Consider the following 17,514-nt stretch of genomic DNA (forward strand, 5'->3'; position numbering starts at 1 on the left):
AAAATAGAAAATTGGACTATAAAGAAATTAATGAACAATTCTTTAAGAGCAGATAATTGTACAAATTAGAACTTAAAAGAATCAGTCATCTTTCACATTGTTTTCACTGTTCTTTTACAAAATCAATCAAAACGAGGCATTTTCTAAGTTTAGAACGGCCTCAAGGCTCAAATAACTAAAACGGATGGAAATGCAACTTACTCTACTTATTCCAATCCCTAATATTACACAGCTAATGCCTTAAAGACTATAGACCAAAAAAAAAAAGGATTTCTATCTATTCATAGTTTGTAATCCTCAGATAAGAAGGACTCGAGGAATGTGTTTCGTCCTTCCTTGATCCTAGAGAACACACCCTCTGAGAGTTGTGTTTGATCCATGTAGGCATGATTTTGGTTTGTGTATCCGGAAAATCCGTTGCCTCCTTGGAGCTGCAACATTTGTGGGGTATATGAGGATTGACTCCCTGCTCTTGATCTTGCATTCTGAAAAGAATCTAAGCAAGCAGTCTGGTTAAGATGGGTGGCCATGGCTGAGGGCCTAATTAGCATGGGTGCGTTGCTGGTATTGTTATTAGATGGAGGTCTTGTAATAGCATAATTGCCACTACCCCGAGCTGCAGGAACATCATGGTTGTGTTTCCCTTCATAAGTGGTGATCACAGCCCTCATGTCTTGGGAGGCTCGTTCAACGTGTTTCCTCACTGGACAACCTATAGTTGTACATTTGTAGTAGCTCCTACAGATAAGACAAATGCAGAGTTAGCATCAAAGTTCAAAAAATTCGTTTTAGAGAGTCAGAAATAGCCAAATTCTTTAGTGACATATGATTAGTTTAACAAATGTAACATACTCTATAAAGAATGTGCTGGAAGGTCAAAGGATTTCAATACCTTGGATTTGGATTTCCCTTGACTACTTTCTGCCCGTATTTCCTCCATCTATACCCATCATCAAGAATATCAATTTCACTTCTTGTTTGAACTACAACTCTAGGTTCCCTCACAGTCTTACTCCCACAAGTTGAAAAGCTCTCGTTTTCATTTTCTCCCTTCCTGCAAAAGAGGTATCATTAGTATCAATAGAACCAAATTCACAACTTTATCTTAAACAACAAAGGCAAAGCAAGGCCCCCAGAATAATACTTTCTGACTTACCATCTTTTGGCCTCAGGCTCACTCTCATTGTCATCACCAACCAAATTACTGGTCGGTGACCCTTGATCAAACTCATCCTCTCCAACTGAGACTGAAGATTCCTCCTGCGTTGTGACAGACTCCATTTTTGTATTGCCAAGAGTTACAACTGACTGATCAGAAATCCCTGAATTAGTGCGTGATGAAGGCTGAATTGACTGAGAAGATGATCTTCTATTGGACTGAGGCTTGGGATGATTATGATTTCCTTTGTATACTATCTCAGTAATCTGTCCATCCACGGATGTCTCAACTATTTTCTTCATGGGGCAATTTCGATACGAGCACTTATAATAACTCCTCGGGTTTTCACTTCCTTTCACATTTTTTTGACCATATTTTCTCCAGTTATATCCATCATCTGTTTTTCTCTGCTCTCTGATATATTGAGGCTGTTGAGTGTACTGATTGTGATCAGATGAAGCAGTAATACCATTCATTTTTGCTTGGTTTGTAGCCATTTCTGATGTAAAGCTCTCAACTGGGGCAAATTCTGAATCTACTTCGATCTTCTCCGATGGAAATTCTGTTTGATTGCTCGGTTTAATGAAGCTCCATGCTTCTTCTCGTTTTTTGAAGGATTCCTCCTGTTCAAGTAGTTCAGCTTAGAGCCAATAAAGGAAAAAAATACAACCATATATATTTAGTCTAATCACAAGAAACAAGAAACCTAAAATACTTGACACCTAACATACTTGCAGCCTCCAAGATTCTGTCCTTTTCGGTATGGGAATAACATATTTAAATCTATATGCGCATGCGACGTAGTAAGAATATTCATTTCCAATATATGTCTAACCAAAGTAAGAAATATAATTTTTTTAAATTTATATATAAAATATAATAAATAATTTAATTATTTTAAATTTTAATATAAAATTAATATTAAAAAATTATATTATAATAATATTTTATTCATTTCTATAGACTCAAAAAATTAGATTTTTCCCGCAAAAAATCATCTGAAATGGTCAATCATGCTCAAAACTATGGGCTCGAAAATATTATTGAATTACGAGGCAACTTTTTTTTTTTTTTTTTTAAGCTAGTACGAGTCAAGTCTATTACGACGATGGTCGCGTCAATACCTCGATTAGATGAGACCAAAAAAAGAAAAAGAAAAAATCCATATTAATTAGAAATTTAGGAACACGTCAACTCGCTTATAGACTAAGCAGATCCCACCTTGGCATTTGCCAACTGTCCACCCTCCTATTTCACACGTTTCATTTTCATTACCATTTTTTTGGCACACGAAACTGCGTCCAATCTCTTGCCGTCTAGAATTAATGAGCGGTGGAAACTCGAGGATTTTGAGGAGAAAAACAATCATGGAGAACAGAAAATCGAAAGAAACCAGAAGAAATGGGTGCTCTTAATTCCTAAACAAACCCCGAAACCCCCTATACGTAAGAAATAAATGAAGAAAATTTGAGACATACCACTGTTGAAGAAGGTTGAAAGAAGGATGATGATGACGTGGTAGCAGGATTTGTTTGCGGTTGAAAAGAGAAATCAGAACTAAATTTCTCTTCCTCCTTCATCCCAGCTAGCTGGTTGTAATTACCAGAATCGGTCATGTTTTGGAACATTGCTTGACCTGAAAAAGCACCAGTGGTTGGAGATGGCAGATTCTGCAATAACTAAAAAACAGAAACGAAAAAATTAGACCCAATAATCACTTTTTGGCAAGAACCTAGCAAAAAGAAGCCATGACTAAACATGATATTGAGCTAAAAACTTACATTATAATTGGAAGCAAACAAAGGTGAGCTCAAGAAATCAGTTGGGCTCAAACCAGCTGGTGGGAAAGACAGATAAGAAGAAGGAGAGAGTGGAGAAGGAGAAAGGGGCAATGAAGAGGGTGGGAATGACTTGAACTTTGGGATTTCGTTATCAATTCGATGGTCAGCATACCCCCAGCTGAGTGTTGTATTGCTGTTAGTATTTTGGCTAATGCTGTCCATGATGATTTTGCTGCAGTTGTTTGCAAGGAGGTCAGTAAAGGAGGTCATGAATTGGGTTTTGTAGAAAAATAGAACAAGGATTGAGAATTTATAGGAGTCTTAACTGTGCACTGCTGAGGCAGCCATGTCAGAGAGAGCGCGGATTTAATTAAAGAAAATGCTTGTTGGTGAGGCTTTTTCTTGTACCGAGGGTCACCATGCTCTTTCGAAGAAGGTAAAGAAGTTTGACCGTTGAAAACAAGCTCTGGTCAAAGCTTGTGGCTTGACTTGACTGGGTCTCGATATTTATATTTATGTTTGTATATATGACATATCCAAGGCAGAAAGCATCGATTCATAACAAGCCCATAATGCTTTGGGCCACACTCTATTTAACTATTGAAAAATTAATAATTCTGAAATAAGATGTTTTAAATAATAATAAATAAAATATTATTATAATATAATTTTTTAATATTAATTTTATATTAAAATTTAAAAAAATTAAATTATTTATTATATTTTATATAAAAATTTAAAAAAATTGTAATGATAAAATGAGATGAGATTATTTAGTTTTGGTTAAAGCCTAAGAAGTTCAAGAAGCTCTTGTTATATAAATCTTCGTATTTCAAATATCAAATAGACATCAAATATCTGGAATATAAATTGAAAACTAACAAATAGATTTTTAATTATTTGATGTTATATCAGAAAATAATGAGAGAGTTATCATTAAAAGGATGAGTAGCATTATTCTACTAAATACATTATTATTATTATTATTATTATTATTATTATTATTATTATTATTATTATTATTATTTTGTAGTTGAAGAAGAGATTTCACAGAGTATTGTGAATGTAAGGGTTGTTTGTTGGATCCTTGTTCATTTAGTACTTATGCTTCATTAGGAATTTTGGCGGGGATTTGTAACTTGTTGATACAGTCGCTTTTGATTGTAATTTTCAAAATTGTGCTTCTTTGTTGTTAAAATGGATGGGAACCAAACTTTTGACTCCAGATTACTCTTATTTTGTCTTACTTATGTTGTATTTGTTGGTCTTGAAATGATTATTGAGGATTTTTACCCCCATTGAATCTTGTATCCTTTAACCTCTTAGTTTATCCATATGATATGCTTGCTTGCTTTAAAAAATAAAATAAAATAAGGCTCGGTTTAAATGAGGGAGAAACTCAATGGCAAATCCTTGAAGTTTGTGACTCATATCACATGAATATTTTTTGAGCTGATCATTCGAAAATTAGAAGAAAGGAAAATATAAGGTTAAATAGAGATTGTACTTCTTGTAAAATGATCAAATTGGCTCACCCATTAGAATTTTATTAATAAAACCATTACAAAGAGTGAAATGGAAGTAGATATGAAGAAGTATAACCATTCCAATGCTCCAAGTTATGTACCAACTAGCTCTATTGCAGAAAGTCACAAAAATATGGAGCCACATTGGGGTTGCCTAAAATAGCCATTTATTTTTTATTTTTTATTTTTTTATTTTGCTAGTGGCTACTTCGAATTTGATTGGTACAGCACTTGCACACTGAACCTCAGCTGTCATTCTTTACAAAACAATTGACCCAAGAGAAGAAGGGGAAGGGGGATCTAGTGAGGGGACTACTATACACGAGCGTGGAGCAGAAAGAAAGAACACACCAGATCACATATATTTTCTTCTATTAACTATAGCAGAGAGAAAAAGAAAATCTCTCAAAACCATTTCAAGCTGGTAATTAAAGTAGTCAAATGCTGTAGTACCGTCGACCTAGTTTTTCAAGCATCACTCCAACTGTCTGAATCATCATCTTCATCACTTCCAGTGAATGCCTATTTCAAGAGCCATCATTTTAATGTAGCGGATAAACATTCAAACACGAGAGAGAGAGAGAGAGCGAGAGAGAGAGAGAGAGAGAGAGAGAGAGACCTGGCGAATTGTTTTTGCTTTCTCCAAGATAGCAGCAACCTTCAGGTTGGTCTGAGGGCCATGAATGCTGGGTCTCGTCACCGCTGCTGGCTTCAAGTTGAAGGACTGAGAAAACAAACAAGCTCAGCAATTGGTTCATGAAATTGTAAAAGAACCGAAAATGAAGAGGGAGGAGTGCGATGTAACATAACAGAAAAATAAAACATCTGTTGAATCTAACCTTCCTTCGTATCTGTTCTAGCAATGAGTCTCTTTCATCTACCTTTTGCCCAATCTCAGGCCGAACCCGTTCAGCTACCTTTCTCAACTGCAAAAGGTTCAATATTTCATCAAGCAATTACTCTCCTAGCAATGGAGGAGACAATTGTGAAGAAAGGATACCAGAAAACGATCATTACCCTGCTTTTGTCATGAGCAGCAACAGCATCAATGAGAGGTTTTGGGGGACGAGAAAGCTTAGTTGCAGGATTTCCATTTGGCTTTCCTACTTCTACGTCTGGTATTTGAGGGGTTTCTCCATCTGGACTCAATAAATCATGCCGAGGCTGTTCTCCTTTCACAGTTGGTGATGGCATAGATGTGTTGCAATAATTTCGTGACTCCCCTTCAGAATTATAGTGTGGTGTGGGTTGAAGTTTTTGATCCACTGATCCTGTTTCTGTTTCTGGTTGATAGAAAGGCTCGATTAGTTTCTCCTGGGAAACTTCAAGATCATGTCTAGGAGTTGTGTATTCAATGGTTGGTATTGGTGTGAATGGGACTGAACTAGAGTGGGCCTTTTCTCCGTCCAAGGCAGGGAAACCAAATTCAGGTCTTTCAGTTGGCATCGCATGTGATACTAAGAATGGATTCACGGTTTTAGTTCCCTCAAAAGAGTGGCAACTGGATTGATCGTTTGAATCACTAACCATGGTTGGGACTGAACTAGAGTGGGCCTTTTCACCGCCCAAGGCAAGGAAACCAAATGCATGTCTTTCAGTTGGTATTGAAGGTGATACTAAGAATGGATTGGTGGTTTTAGTTCCCTCAAAAGATTGGCAACTGGATTGACTATTTGAATCACTAACCATGGTTGGGACTGAACTAGAGTGGGCCTTTTCTCCGTCCAAGGCAGGGAAACCAAATTCAGGTCTTTCAGTTGGTATCGAAGGTGATACTAAGAATGGATTGATGGTTTTAGTTCCCTCAAAAGAGTGGCAACTGGATTGACTATTTGAATCACTAACCATGGTTGGGACTGGACTAGAGTGGACCTTTTCCCCGTCCAAGGCAGGGAAACCAAATTCAGGTCTTTCAGTTGGGATCGAAGGTGATACTAAGAATGGATTGATGGTTTTAGTTCCCTCAAAAGTGTGGCAACTGGATTGACTATTTGAATCACCAACCATGGTTTGCAATTGCAAAGAGAATGGGATCAGTTGCGACAAATTACTCATCAATTGTTCTGAAACTTGTTGGGATTTCTCATCTTCTATGGCCATGATGGGCAAAAATGGGTTCTGAAGCTGCAAAATCCCTGTCTGGGATGCTGGAAAACTAAACTGAGCTTTCTCATCGCCAAAAAGATGTAACGGTGGGAATGCATGCTGACTAGATTCCACCAAATCTCTTGGGGAAGCTAGGGAAGCATTTGGAGCCTTTCCCATCCTCCATTGCATGGGAGGTAGAGGTGGCAGAGGTGGTAGCTCCTCCAGGTTAACTTGAGCTGCCTGAGGGAGCATGGCAAAGCTAGGAAGGGCAGACTCCAGTGGATCCATTGCTTGCTTAGAACCATCAAGTTCCCAGCCAGCTGACAGCGGGTCAGATTCAGGAGAATCAAAGCATCTTTCCTGTAAGTGACTTGAAGATTGTATCTGTTCACATCTTTCCTGATCTGTGTGGTTCACAGATCGTATCTGCTCAGATTCAAGTCTTGCAAAGTTACAAGTTGCTTCATCTTCTTGCAAACTTTCCCCATAAGCTTCAAATTGCATCAAACTCTTTAAAGGAGCCCCTGGCTCTTGGGGGCAGCCAGTAGGTGAACACACCTCAGCTTCACTATTCTCTGAAAGATGATTCCGGTTGGGAGTTTTTGATTCCAAATGTTGATTGCTTGGTACACATCTTGGGGCTGTGCTGGCATCGTTGGCAGATAAACCATATTGGGTATTATTAGCTGTAGTTGGTTCATCATCATTGCCAGCAACTGTTTTAAAATCGGAATGATTAGAAGAGACTGATTTGCATGGGGTATCTGCACGAGCAACTTCCAGTCGATTCACTATATTTTGTGCCTCGGTTTCTTTAAGATATTCTAGAGAAACTGCATCGTTAAGCTCCATCTCTTTTGGATGGGATTCGGCAAATTCAGCAGAAACATCTTGCAAATTTATATGATTCCTGGATGAAAAGCAAGCTCGATCTAAAGATGGATCAATAAAATCATTGGAAACATCATTTGCACTAGTAACAGCAGCAGATAAAGCCACATCCCGTATAATTGGTTCAATTACTACAGCCTCTACGTTTATATAATCCTCATGGCATGTGTGATTTTGACAACTGTAAGGAAGTTCAGGAGGAGGAGCATCACCTCCCACTGCATCCACATTGCAGGTAGATGTACCTATTTCATCTGTTGCCCTTGGAATCTCATCACAATCAGATTTCTCTTCAGAGTACGGGACACCCAATTCTGCAGAAGCAAGTTCAAGTTCTGGAGCAATATAGGTTAGAACTGAGAATTTCTGCTCCTCTATGTTGCATGTCTTTTGAGTTTCCACTGCCGGAGTCAAGTATTCCAAGTTGATTCCATTTGCCATAAGAGCATTATCGGCTTTCGAAAATATTTCATCTGTCCCTACAATGTCTGAGCAAGTAGCAGGTATGACATTTGAACTCGCTTTTACTTCTGGCAAGACTGAGCAAAGTTGCTGCTTTTCTGTAGGTGAAATGCTTAAATCTGTTGAACAAATCCTTGCATCAACCAAATTTTCAGAATAATCTTCACCTGCAGATTTTGTTTGAAGCACTTCATTATGAGAATTTTCACTTCCTTTATTTTCAGGAGTCACCTCTGAAACATCTGACAGATGCAGCAAAGCATCAGAAACATTTGGATCTTCACTAGGCGGATGGCTTTCGGCAGAACCTATAAGGTGAATATCATTCAGAATCTGGAACGGAACATCATAGCTGACAACTCTATCTTCAGCTAGATTTCTCCCATTTTCATCTATTTCTGATAATTTGGAACCAAGCTTAATTAAGTCAGAGGTTGCTTCCTCTACTTCAGGACCTACCAATGTAACTAGTGATGAGTGTACTCCGTGACCTGAAGGTAGTAAGGCAGGTTTGGAATCTTTAAGACACGAACTACATGATGCTTCTCCAAGATTGGAGACCTTGTCTTCCTCAATGCCTGTATCACACGACACTGCAAGCTCATCCGATTTGGCTCCCTGAGACTCATCCATTACCTGGCAGGATGGCATATCCACAACCTCAGCTGCACAAGTTTCAGTCGATGGGAATACTTTAGCCAATCCATCACCACCAAATGCTGCATTCTCAGTCAAACTGCTTAACGTATCAGAGTCGGAGAAACTGGATCCGTTACACTTGAATAAGCCATTCCCATAATCTGATGCAGACGAGTTTCCAAATGATTGAGAATCAGAAGATCGAGCTTGGAACCCCAGATTTACTTCACCACCACAAGAATTTCTTGAATGTATACTCATTTTCTGTTTCCATTTCTGACTTTGGTTTATACCCATTTTAGATGTATGTTCATTTTCTGTTTCTATTTCTGACTCCATCGTGGTGAGTGCATCCATATAATTGTCCATATCACTGGTCAAATCTTCAGAATGGTACCCATCTACACAGCCTTCTATTTTGACTTCGCCATCAATGGCTAGTTCCTCTTCAGCCACTACCTTATGGAGGGTGGAAGAAGAAATATTATCTGTATCATCATTGGGTGGTTCAGGCACCTTCACAGTTTTTCCACCAACGACATCCCGATTAACCTTCTCTATACATGGTTTTAAAACTACCTCCTGTGCGTTAGGGGAGGAACATGAACTTTCTTTTCCTTGTGGTGGCTTCTTTGCAGGACTCACAGCAGTGATTTCAAGAACTTCAAGCCCTGATTCACTATAACCATTCCCTTTCAATTTCATGGGTGAAGTGACAGAAATTTCTTGAACAATCACCTGCTTTGGAGTGGGAGACTCCAGAACTTTATCTAGGTAACTTTTCCCAGCTCTTGAGTCAAATATAGATCCATTCAATTGCCTCCTCTTCAGTTTCACAAGTCGTGCAGGGTTACTATAACCTTTCTCAATGCATTCTTCCAGAAACAACTGATGCAATCTGCACTATTTGAAAGTAACTTAGGGTTGCCGATAAATCATCTATACAAAAATAATATAAGACTCAAGCAACCACAAGACAGCCAGATTGCCAAAATAAACCAATATGGGATTAGAGTCCTCACTTGGCATGTGATGGGGGTAGTACTTCAGGTGTTTCTCCATTCCTCCAGCGTGATCCTTTTTTCTGCAGAAGATGAAATTACATCTCAAACTTTGTAACTACACAAGTTAATACTGTATAGTGATGAGTTTCTGTAAACAAAATAGTTTTGCTACGTACAAGCAAAGTCGCGTACTAATCTGCGTACCAATACTAATTCCTTCATATTCAAAATTTAAATTAGCATTGTTTTCAATAAAATATACTTTTTTACCAATCACAATAGATTAGTGCACATATTAGTGCGCAGTTGTGCTTACAACTAGATTTTTCTAACAAAATAAGAAGTCAATATGCTCATCTGCAGAATTAAAAATACCAGTAATGGTGTCTTCATCATTAAAAAGAAAAACGCCCAAAAATAACTGATATGCTCTTGATACAATGAGCATGGAGAAGCACATCTAAGCTGTAATATTCACCGGTTTTGAAACATATATGCCTACCAATAACCGGAAATTAAGCTTCTCCATCAGCTGGTTCCAGCACCTTCACAATTTTTTCAAGAGATCCATATCACCTACGGCTGGTTGCATCTTACATCATTTTTGTGATCTAATAAAGAGCCCATTACCGAAAACCAATATTCATATATGCCTTAAAACCAATGAGAGCCAGCTAAATATTGCGAAACATACTAAGGGGTCATGTTTTGAATGTTTTGAAACTTTTGATCTCAGAGGAAATGTAATTCATCACATGGAAGGCTACAAAGGCTTACAGTCAAAGCAGTGAATTTCATAATAACTGAGAGAAAGATGAGGTTATGGATTCCATATCTTTACTTATGCCTTAAAAAGGGAAAAATAGCAGAAAACTCTATGACAACTTCCTTGATATAGGTCCCAAGTAGGTTCCCCCAGGCCAAAGTGAACACATATGAATGGATTGGCAGCAAACAGGTTGGCCTTCAAAAATAAAAAAGCAAAGGTAAAGAAGAAAAGAAATAATTGACAAATTTCTATAGTTAAAACGGTTGCCACAAGAGAAGTTCATAATATGATGATCAGCTTTTCAATGCAATACCTTCATTTTGCGGATTCTTTTTTCCCTTGGAACTTCTGCTGTTGCTGCTCCAGAGGATGCCGATTCCACTTTAAAGAATGATGGATCAGTATAACGCATTAAGCAAGCCCCAGCGCCCGCAACATCAAACCTGTTATAAGCCATCCAAACATCCTAAATTTCAAACTTATATCCTAAAAAAAACACATTTAACTTCCTGTTACAACCAATTAAGCCAATGATCAAAAAATGGGGAAAGAAAAGCCCAAGTAAATGCAAATTGGACAACCATACTTGTCTAGCAGAAATAACTGTGGAGGCCCCCTGCATTCTTCATAAGAGTCCATCACAAAGCGAGGTAAGTCACCCCGAGTAATCAGATTCTGTTCTGTACGCAAATTAGGATGCCAATCAACACCTGTAATAGAATTGTGTATTTAGTTAGCACTTAACTTTGGCATTCATTCTAGGAGCTAAGATTTTAAAACATGAGAATTCTTGAGATTCCAAGTTGTATACGAATTTCTACAATGAAGGAAGCTTATGTGCAAAAGGAATGGAGAATTCGTGGATCATCTCTTACTCCTTTATGAGATTGCAAACGCCTTATGGGATGAGATTTTTAATAGGATTGGTGTTGCTTGGGTGATGCCTATGAGAGTTGGGGACCTGTTGGCTTGTTGTAGAGGTACCAGGGTAACAACATTACTGCTGCCGTTTGGAAGATGATTCCACTATACCTTATGTGGTGCATTTGGCTTGAAAGAAACGCCTGTTGCTTTGAAGATAGAGAATATTCAAAGGAAGAGATTAGAGGCTCTTTCTTTCATACTTTATTTCTTTGGACTTCAGCTATTGTCCTTGACAGGGTTGATTTTCATGATTTCGTTGTTGCTTTTTCTAGTTCCTAACTTGTAATTAGGTGTTTTCTCTTGTATACTTCCCGTGTACCTGGGCTATGTTTAATTACTTGGTTTAATAGAATTTCCTTTTACTTATAAAAAAAATGAAGGAAGCTTATGTTATGGATCACGATCTTCCTCGGCATGATTCGAGTTGTCACCTTCACCAGGGAGGCAAATGACTGGGAGGAGGATCTCTTTTCATCTTTCTTTGTCAAGTTTGTCAAGTTATACTCTTGTAGGGTTGGACACGATGGTGATGATAAAATGGTTTGGATCCCATCTAGGAGAGGCTTGTAATTTTTTTGTTTTTAAATAAGTAAACGATTAAATTGATATGAATAGGCATAGCCCAAGTACACAAAATGGTATACAAAAGGTCACACCTATTTAGAGAGAAGTAATAGAAATAAGAAAATCATGAAAATCAAGGCCACGACAATCTACAGTTGTGGCCCAAAGAGAAAGAGTGCTAACAAAATAATCTAAGTTCTTCTAGTTTGCGCTCCTCGTATTCAAATGTCCGGTCATTTTGCTCCTTCCATTGGCAACACATGATACAAATCGGGACCATTTTCCACACCGTTGAGATTTGTGGGAGACCTCATAGATTTATCCGGCTGGCCATGAACTCTGCCACTGTGGCAGGCATAACCCAAGCTAACTCCATTCTATTAAACACCTCATTCCATAACGTTCCAGCCACCTCACAATGCAACAGCAAATGATCCACATTTTCACCATTTTTTCTACACAAACAGCACCAATCTACTATGATCACCTTACATCTCCATAGATTATCTGTCATCAAGATCTTACCTAATGCTGCTGTCCATACAAAAAATGCCGCTTTGAGAGGCGACTTGTTTCTCCATGTCATTCTCCATGGGAATTGCGTATATTCTGTGGTTGTGTAAGCGACTTATAGAAAGAACAGACCGAGAATTTACATTTACCCGTAAGTATCTACCACATCTTATATGCTCCTTGGGTTCTCAGCATCATGGTGTATAGAAGATCAAAAACTCCTCAATGCTGCCAACTTCCAATCTTGGGCAGCTCTAGTGAAATTCACGTTCCATTGAACTAGGTCCCCAAATAACTCTATCCAAGAGAGGCTTGTTGAAGGTGAAGTCATGCTACAATATGCTATGCAATCATGTTGAGGCTCCTTCCTATGGAAGCTTATATAGAGAAACAAGGTTCCTCCAATAGTGGCTTTCTACACATGAACATCGGTAATAGGGAATATCCTCATTGTATAATGTGAGGAAACTTGGCATCATAGCGGTTAACCAATGTTGCATGTGCATGACATGTGAGGAAACAATGGATCATCTTCTTTTACATTGCAAGATTTCAAGCATCCCATGGAGCACGATCTTCGATCTCTTGGGGATCAATTAGGTGATGCCTTCTCGGTTGGTGGACCTCTTGACATGTTGGAAAGGCAACTTAGCCACATTATTGGATTCCTTTTGTGTAAGAAGGTCCCTTTGGGCATATTATGGTGTCTATGGAAGAAAAGGAACCAGTGGAGTGCGAATGAATCAAACTCTTTTTTTGTTCTTAACACCTTGTATAATTAGACAAAGGCTCATTATCGTGTTCCATTTTCTAATTCTAATTTCCAGACCTTTTTACCACTTTTCCCTTTTGTTTGTTGAGCGGATCCATGTATATTCTGTGTACCAGGATAATATCCCTTTTCTATCACTAAAACATTCCATATGTTAATAATGTGAAATCATGATGCCTCTGCATGCTTGCATGAGGATCAAACTAAAATCTACTTGCATCTTCACTTGCTAGAGTCAATGCCATCACTCAATCAAACTTAACAAGATCCCCTGATTCATCACAGGGACAATCTCCTGCATGCTTAACCCCCCATACATAAAGATACCAAGTTAATATTCTCCAGCAAAAAGATAATTATATAAAAGTCTTCTCTTTGCTACCCAGTGAGGGTATCTTAGGATGAAAATTGGCCATGTAGAAGAGAATTCAGGAGGCAGAACAGAAATAACTGCAGTTCAGCAACCCAAGGTACCAGAAGCAAACACTGATATCCTGGGACCGAAGCAATGCATTTCAAAAACCATTACAGTGCTGCTTATTCACAATCCCGTACAGAACATTAAAACTACCATTTTTTATATTTAAGAAACAGAGGTGAATATAACTGGTACATTATTCCTTTAAGAAGCAAAGTACCAAACATATTCGATTCGTTAACTTGATTATGGATTATCGACTTTTTTTTTCTTTTTTAGTTTCACTCAATTCACATATTTCTATTTTTTTAATCCAAATGATAAAATTTGGTTTCTTTTTTTAGAGTTCTTTAATTTTTTTTTTTTCCATAAATAGAATGCTTTTGATGCCCAATATTTTTTCTATTAATACATTTAGAAAAAGAAATAGAAATGGAATGCTTTTGATGGCATTATTTTTTCTTTTGATACATTTAGATTTTTTTTGTTAAACTCTTAGTACATTTTTTTTTTAAAATTTAATCCATTTATACATGCCATGCTGCTTTTTTTTTTAAAGTATAGTGGGGAAATCACAGCAAAAGAAATTCCAGAACTTAATAATTGGCTTCAAAAGAAAATTTTAAAATGCAAAAATAGTTGTTAACATTAGTTTGCTGCAATATGGTTACAGTTTCAGCATCACAGTAAGAGCAAGAAATAAGGTTTAACTAAATTTCATATGCTTACTAACCTATCAAAGTACACTCAAATTTCATTCAAGTTTAATGAGGCCACAAAAGTACTTGGCAAGTAATCTAACCTGCATTTGAAAAGAAGAATGAATCACTTGTTTGGGACAGAAATGCCTTCTCAATTGAAGGAACGTCTGCCTCAAGCTGTTGAACACGAACCATAAGATCATGGCCTCTTGCAGCAGTTGTCATTACTTCTTCATGCAAGTCATGGAAAATCTCAGCAGCAAACCTTTTAAAATGACAGAAAAGTATATTATTATCAATAAATCTATTCATCATCCTAATTCTCATCATCCTCTCATCATCCTATGATGTGGCATTATATGGTTAGTTCAAAGTAAAATATAATAAATAATTGGAAATACAGTCAAGTGAGATCAAGCGGTGAGTACACAGGACAAATGATAGTAATCTTTTTGTCACCCTAACAGCATTAATGACCTTGTATGCCAAGCTTGGAGCATATGCAGGGCTCCAATTGTCATGGGAATTCACACTTCGTCGAGAATGACATTGTTTATACGTCAAATATCACACACAACATTGTTAAGAATATTTTTGATAGGGATGTAAATAAACAATAATACAGAATAAGCCGCTTGAGATCAACTCGGCTAAACTTGACTTCAGCTTTGGTTACTTATTGAATAAGTTGTTCATGAACACGAAGTTATAATTAATTATTTATTGATACAACTCATATAAAGCTTGGCTGAACTAGTAGAAGCTCGTATAAACTCAAATAACTTCATATTCATTAATCTTTATGGTATTGTTTTTCACTTTACAATGATAATATATTCAGCTTAAAAGGAGAAGAGGAAATCATGTTCCTAAGACCATATGCTTTGATAAAATCCTTGTGAATATAATCATTGATATATGCATACATAATTAATATAAAAATATTAATGAAACCAAAAAAATTGTTGATAAAGATATAAGATGTAATATAAATAATTTATTTTTTCAAAACTAAATAACTCATGAACAAGTTCAAAGTCATTAAAAAAATAAATGAATTGTTTGTGAACATAAATTTAACTCTATCACAAACTCAAGCTCAACACATGTTTGAATAAAAATTACATGAAAAAAAGCTTAATCACTCACTATTTGCTCAAAACTCAACTAATGTACAACCATAATTGGCGATTAACGCTACATATTGCATGTGTCATTAAACATATTTTTGTTTTAGGTAGCATGTTTCATTAAACATACCTGTGTACATATGATTTTGCAAGCCATCACGCAATATAAACAAGATATGACATTTCTTTTAACTAAAAAAGAAAAAAGAATTGGTTTCAACTCATTCAACCTCATTTGCCAATTAGGCAAGCTCACCTCAAGCCCAATATTAGAACTTCTTTACTCAACAAGCTAAATAACCCAGAGTCAGCTCATGCCAATGACAAAATTTCAACAAAAGTCGGACAAAAAAAGAAAAAAGAAGAAGAAGAAGAAGAAGAAGAAGAAGAAGAAGAAGAATGAAGATCAAGTAAAGACATCAATGCTTCCACACATTATCCTAAAAATCATGCCCAAAGTACCAAAACCACCACTAGACCATAAACGACAGACTATAAGCTCAATTTCTTTTATAAAATAAGAAATAAATATTTTTAACAGAAAAATCTAGAAGCATTCAAAAGTAATCCGTCCATCTTGATGGTCCATAGGTTTCAGTCTCGATTGCAATTTAGTTTCCCAATTCGTCATCAAACTCAAATGCCTGATTAATAATTCAAAATCTATCTTAAGAATATCGATCTCAGCCTCAGCCGGGTCATTTGCCATTCTGGTTAACTCCAAAATTTTGAACTCAATCCTAATCAAGAAGAACAAACTATAAAAATAAACAAAAAAAAAAAAAAAAATCACAAAGCGATGCCAATATCAACGTAAATTAAATTAAAAATCAAAGGTCACCCAAGTCTCAGAGTCAAGCTCCAAACAAGCTTCCTAAATTCAGCAGAAAAAATAATCTTCAAAGCTCACTCTATTTCCATGGAGTCAATACGGTCATATAATCCAATAAAAAGACAGGTTCCATATAAAACCCGCCGCAATTCGACCCTTAGTCGAATCATCAACACATGAAAAAGTTCAGAAACCCCAAGTTCAAACCCCAGTGGCTCAGCATTTCTTATCAACACCGCAATTCACAGCCCAAACCATCCGAATAGAAAACTACACACAACAGAAAAAAGAAGAAGCAAAATAACTGTAAAGAAGATAGGGGACTGACTCTGCAAGGTCACCGAGCTGGCGCAAGACACCGACGAGTCCAGCCATGGCCACGCCTTCCAAGAGAGCCTCGGGATCATCTCTATTGGCCGCTCTGTAGAGCTCCGGATCCGCCAAGCTGTACTCGTCCCTTACCCGGTACTTCAACAACGGCATTCCTCGTCTTCTTGTTATCCCAAGTCCACAAATTCAAAACCCTAATTCTTAAGGTATACGCATTTCCCAGCTCGAGAGCAGCTTAGAACAGGAGCAGAATTTCTTCTGGTTTTGGGAATAATGAGTGAATGAACAACTAACGAATGATCAATGAAGAATATACGGTGCTCGGACTGTCTAAAGACGTGAGGGAAGAAAGAGAGAGAGAGAGAGTGGGAGTTTTAATATTACTGAATGAATTTAACAGATTTTTAATCCTAAAAATGTAAAAATTACTGCTTATCCCATTTTCATGTTGGACGCCATTTTCGGTCACGGGAGTCTCTACTGTTGCCAACTGCCAAGACATCACCATTTCACACATCCACTACTAGATCCACTCTTCGATCTACAAGAAAATACCTGCAACTCTTCGTTTTCGTATGAAATACTCTTTATCTTTTCTTGTTTGACTCGAATTATACTTTCTTTTTTCTTTTCTTTTTTTTTAACAAATTTTGCCTCGTAAGAATCTCACTGTCTAATTTGAAATTATTTTAAATAATATTAAATTATTTATAAATAGTATGTAAATATGTTAGAATAGTTATATTTATAAATAGAGTTATATTTTGATACCGAAGTAATTTTAAATGATTTGAATTTATATTTAAATAGTAATGAGTTAAGATATTTGAATACGTTTTATGAGTCTATTAAAATATATTTAAATGTAAAAAATAGATTAAAATATATTTTAACTTTTTATAAAATAAAAATACCATCAATAATTAACTGATGATAAACAATAGCACCCATGCTTTTATTAATTTATAGAAATATATCTTATACAAACAAAATAAATTAATAAATTGGGAG

At 36.8% G+C, this 17,514-nt stretch overlaps 2 protein-coding genes across 3 annotated transcripts; both read right to left on the bottom strand.

Annotated features, from left to right (window-relative positions):
- Positions 1-72: 72 nt before the first annotated feature.
- LOC122279638 (probable WRKY transcription factor 33) lies at positions 73-3,308 on the bottom strand. The gene is made up of 5 exons (XM_043090389.1): positions 2,941-3,308; positions 2,638-2,838; positions 1,157-1,782; positions 893-1,054; positions 73-738 (listed from the first exon to the last, which is right to left on the bottom strand). The coding sequence occupies exons 1-5, from the start codon at positions 3,208-3,210 to the stop codon at positions 282-284; spliced, it is 1,716 nt and encodes a 571-aa protein (XP_042946323.1). The 5' UTR covers positions 3,211-3,308; the 3' UTR covers positions 73-281.
- Positions 3,309-4,616: 1,308 nt separating this feature from the next.
- On the bottom strand, positions 4,617-17,049 carry LOC122278754 (protein SCAR2-like). 2 transcript variants are annotated; one of them, XM_043088947.1, is made up of 10 exons: positions 16,502-17,049; positions 14,313-14,476; positions 10,906-11,029; positions 10,633-10,762; positions 9,569-9,630; positions 6,458-9,444; positions 5,484-6,298; positions 5,306-5,392; positions 5,086-5,190; positions 4,617-4,988 (listed from the first exon to the last, which is right to left on the bottom strand). In XM_043088947.1, exons 1-10 carry the CDS (start codon positions 16,654-16,656, stop codon positions 4,935-4,937), a joined length of 4,683 nt encoding a protein of 1,560 aa, XP_042944881.1. In that variant the 5' UTR covers positions 16,657-17,049; the 3' UTR covers positions 4,617-4,934. The 2 variants fall into 2 exon arrangements, with proteins under 2 accessions (XP_042944881.1, XP_042944880.1); XM_043088946.1 differs by having other exon boundaries at positions 5,484-9,444; positions 16,502-17,048.
- Between the last annotated feature and the right edge of the window lie 465 nt (positions 17,050-17,514).

This window comes from Carya illinoinensis, chromosome 10 (genome assembly GCF_018687715.1).
Source record: "Carya illinoinensis cultivar Pawnee chromosome 10, C.illinoinensisPawnee_v1, whole genome shotgun sequence".
Taxonomy (NCBI): domain Eukaryota; kingdom Viridiplantae; phylum Streptophyta; class Magnoliopsida; order Fagales; family Juglandaceae; genus Carya; species Carya illinoinensis.

Bases quoted from the DNA above. Each gene is read 5' to 3' on its own strand.
- LOC122279638 (XM_043090389.1), bottom strand. From the start codon at position 3,210: ATGACCTCCTTTACTGACCTCCTTGCAAACAACTGCAGCAAAATCATC. The intron at 2,839-2,940 runs GTAAGTTTTTAG...TCTGTTTTTTAG, and splicing joins TGTTTGCTTCCAATTATAAT to TTATTGCAGAATCTGCCATC. The intron at 1,055-1,156 runs GTAAGTCAGAAA...CCTCTTTTGCAG, and splicing joins GAGCCTGAGGCCAAAAGATG to GAAGGGAGAAAATGAAAACG.
- LOC122278754 (XM_043088946.1), bottom strand. From the start codon at position 16,656: ATGCCGTTGTTGAAGTACCGGGTAAGGGACGAGTACAGCTTGGCGGAT. The intron at 9,631-10,632 runs GTATTGCATTGA...CATCTTCTGCAG, and splicing joins AAAGAATCCGCAAAATGAAG to AAAAAAGGATCACGCTGGAG. The intron at 5,393-5,483 runs GTAATGATCGTT...AACCTTTTGCAG, and splicing joins CTGCTCATGACAAAAGCAGG to TTGAGAAAGGTAGCTGAACG.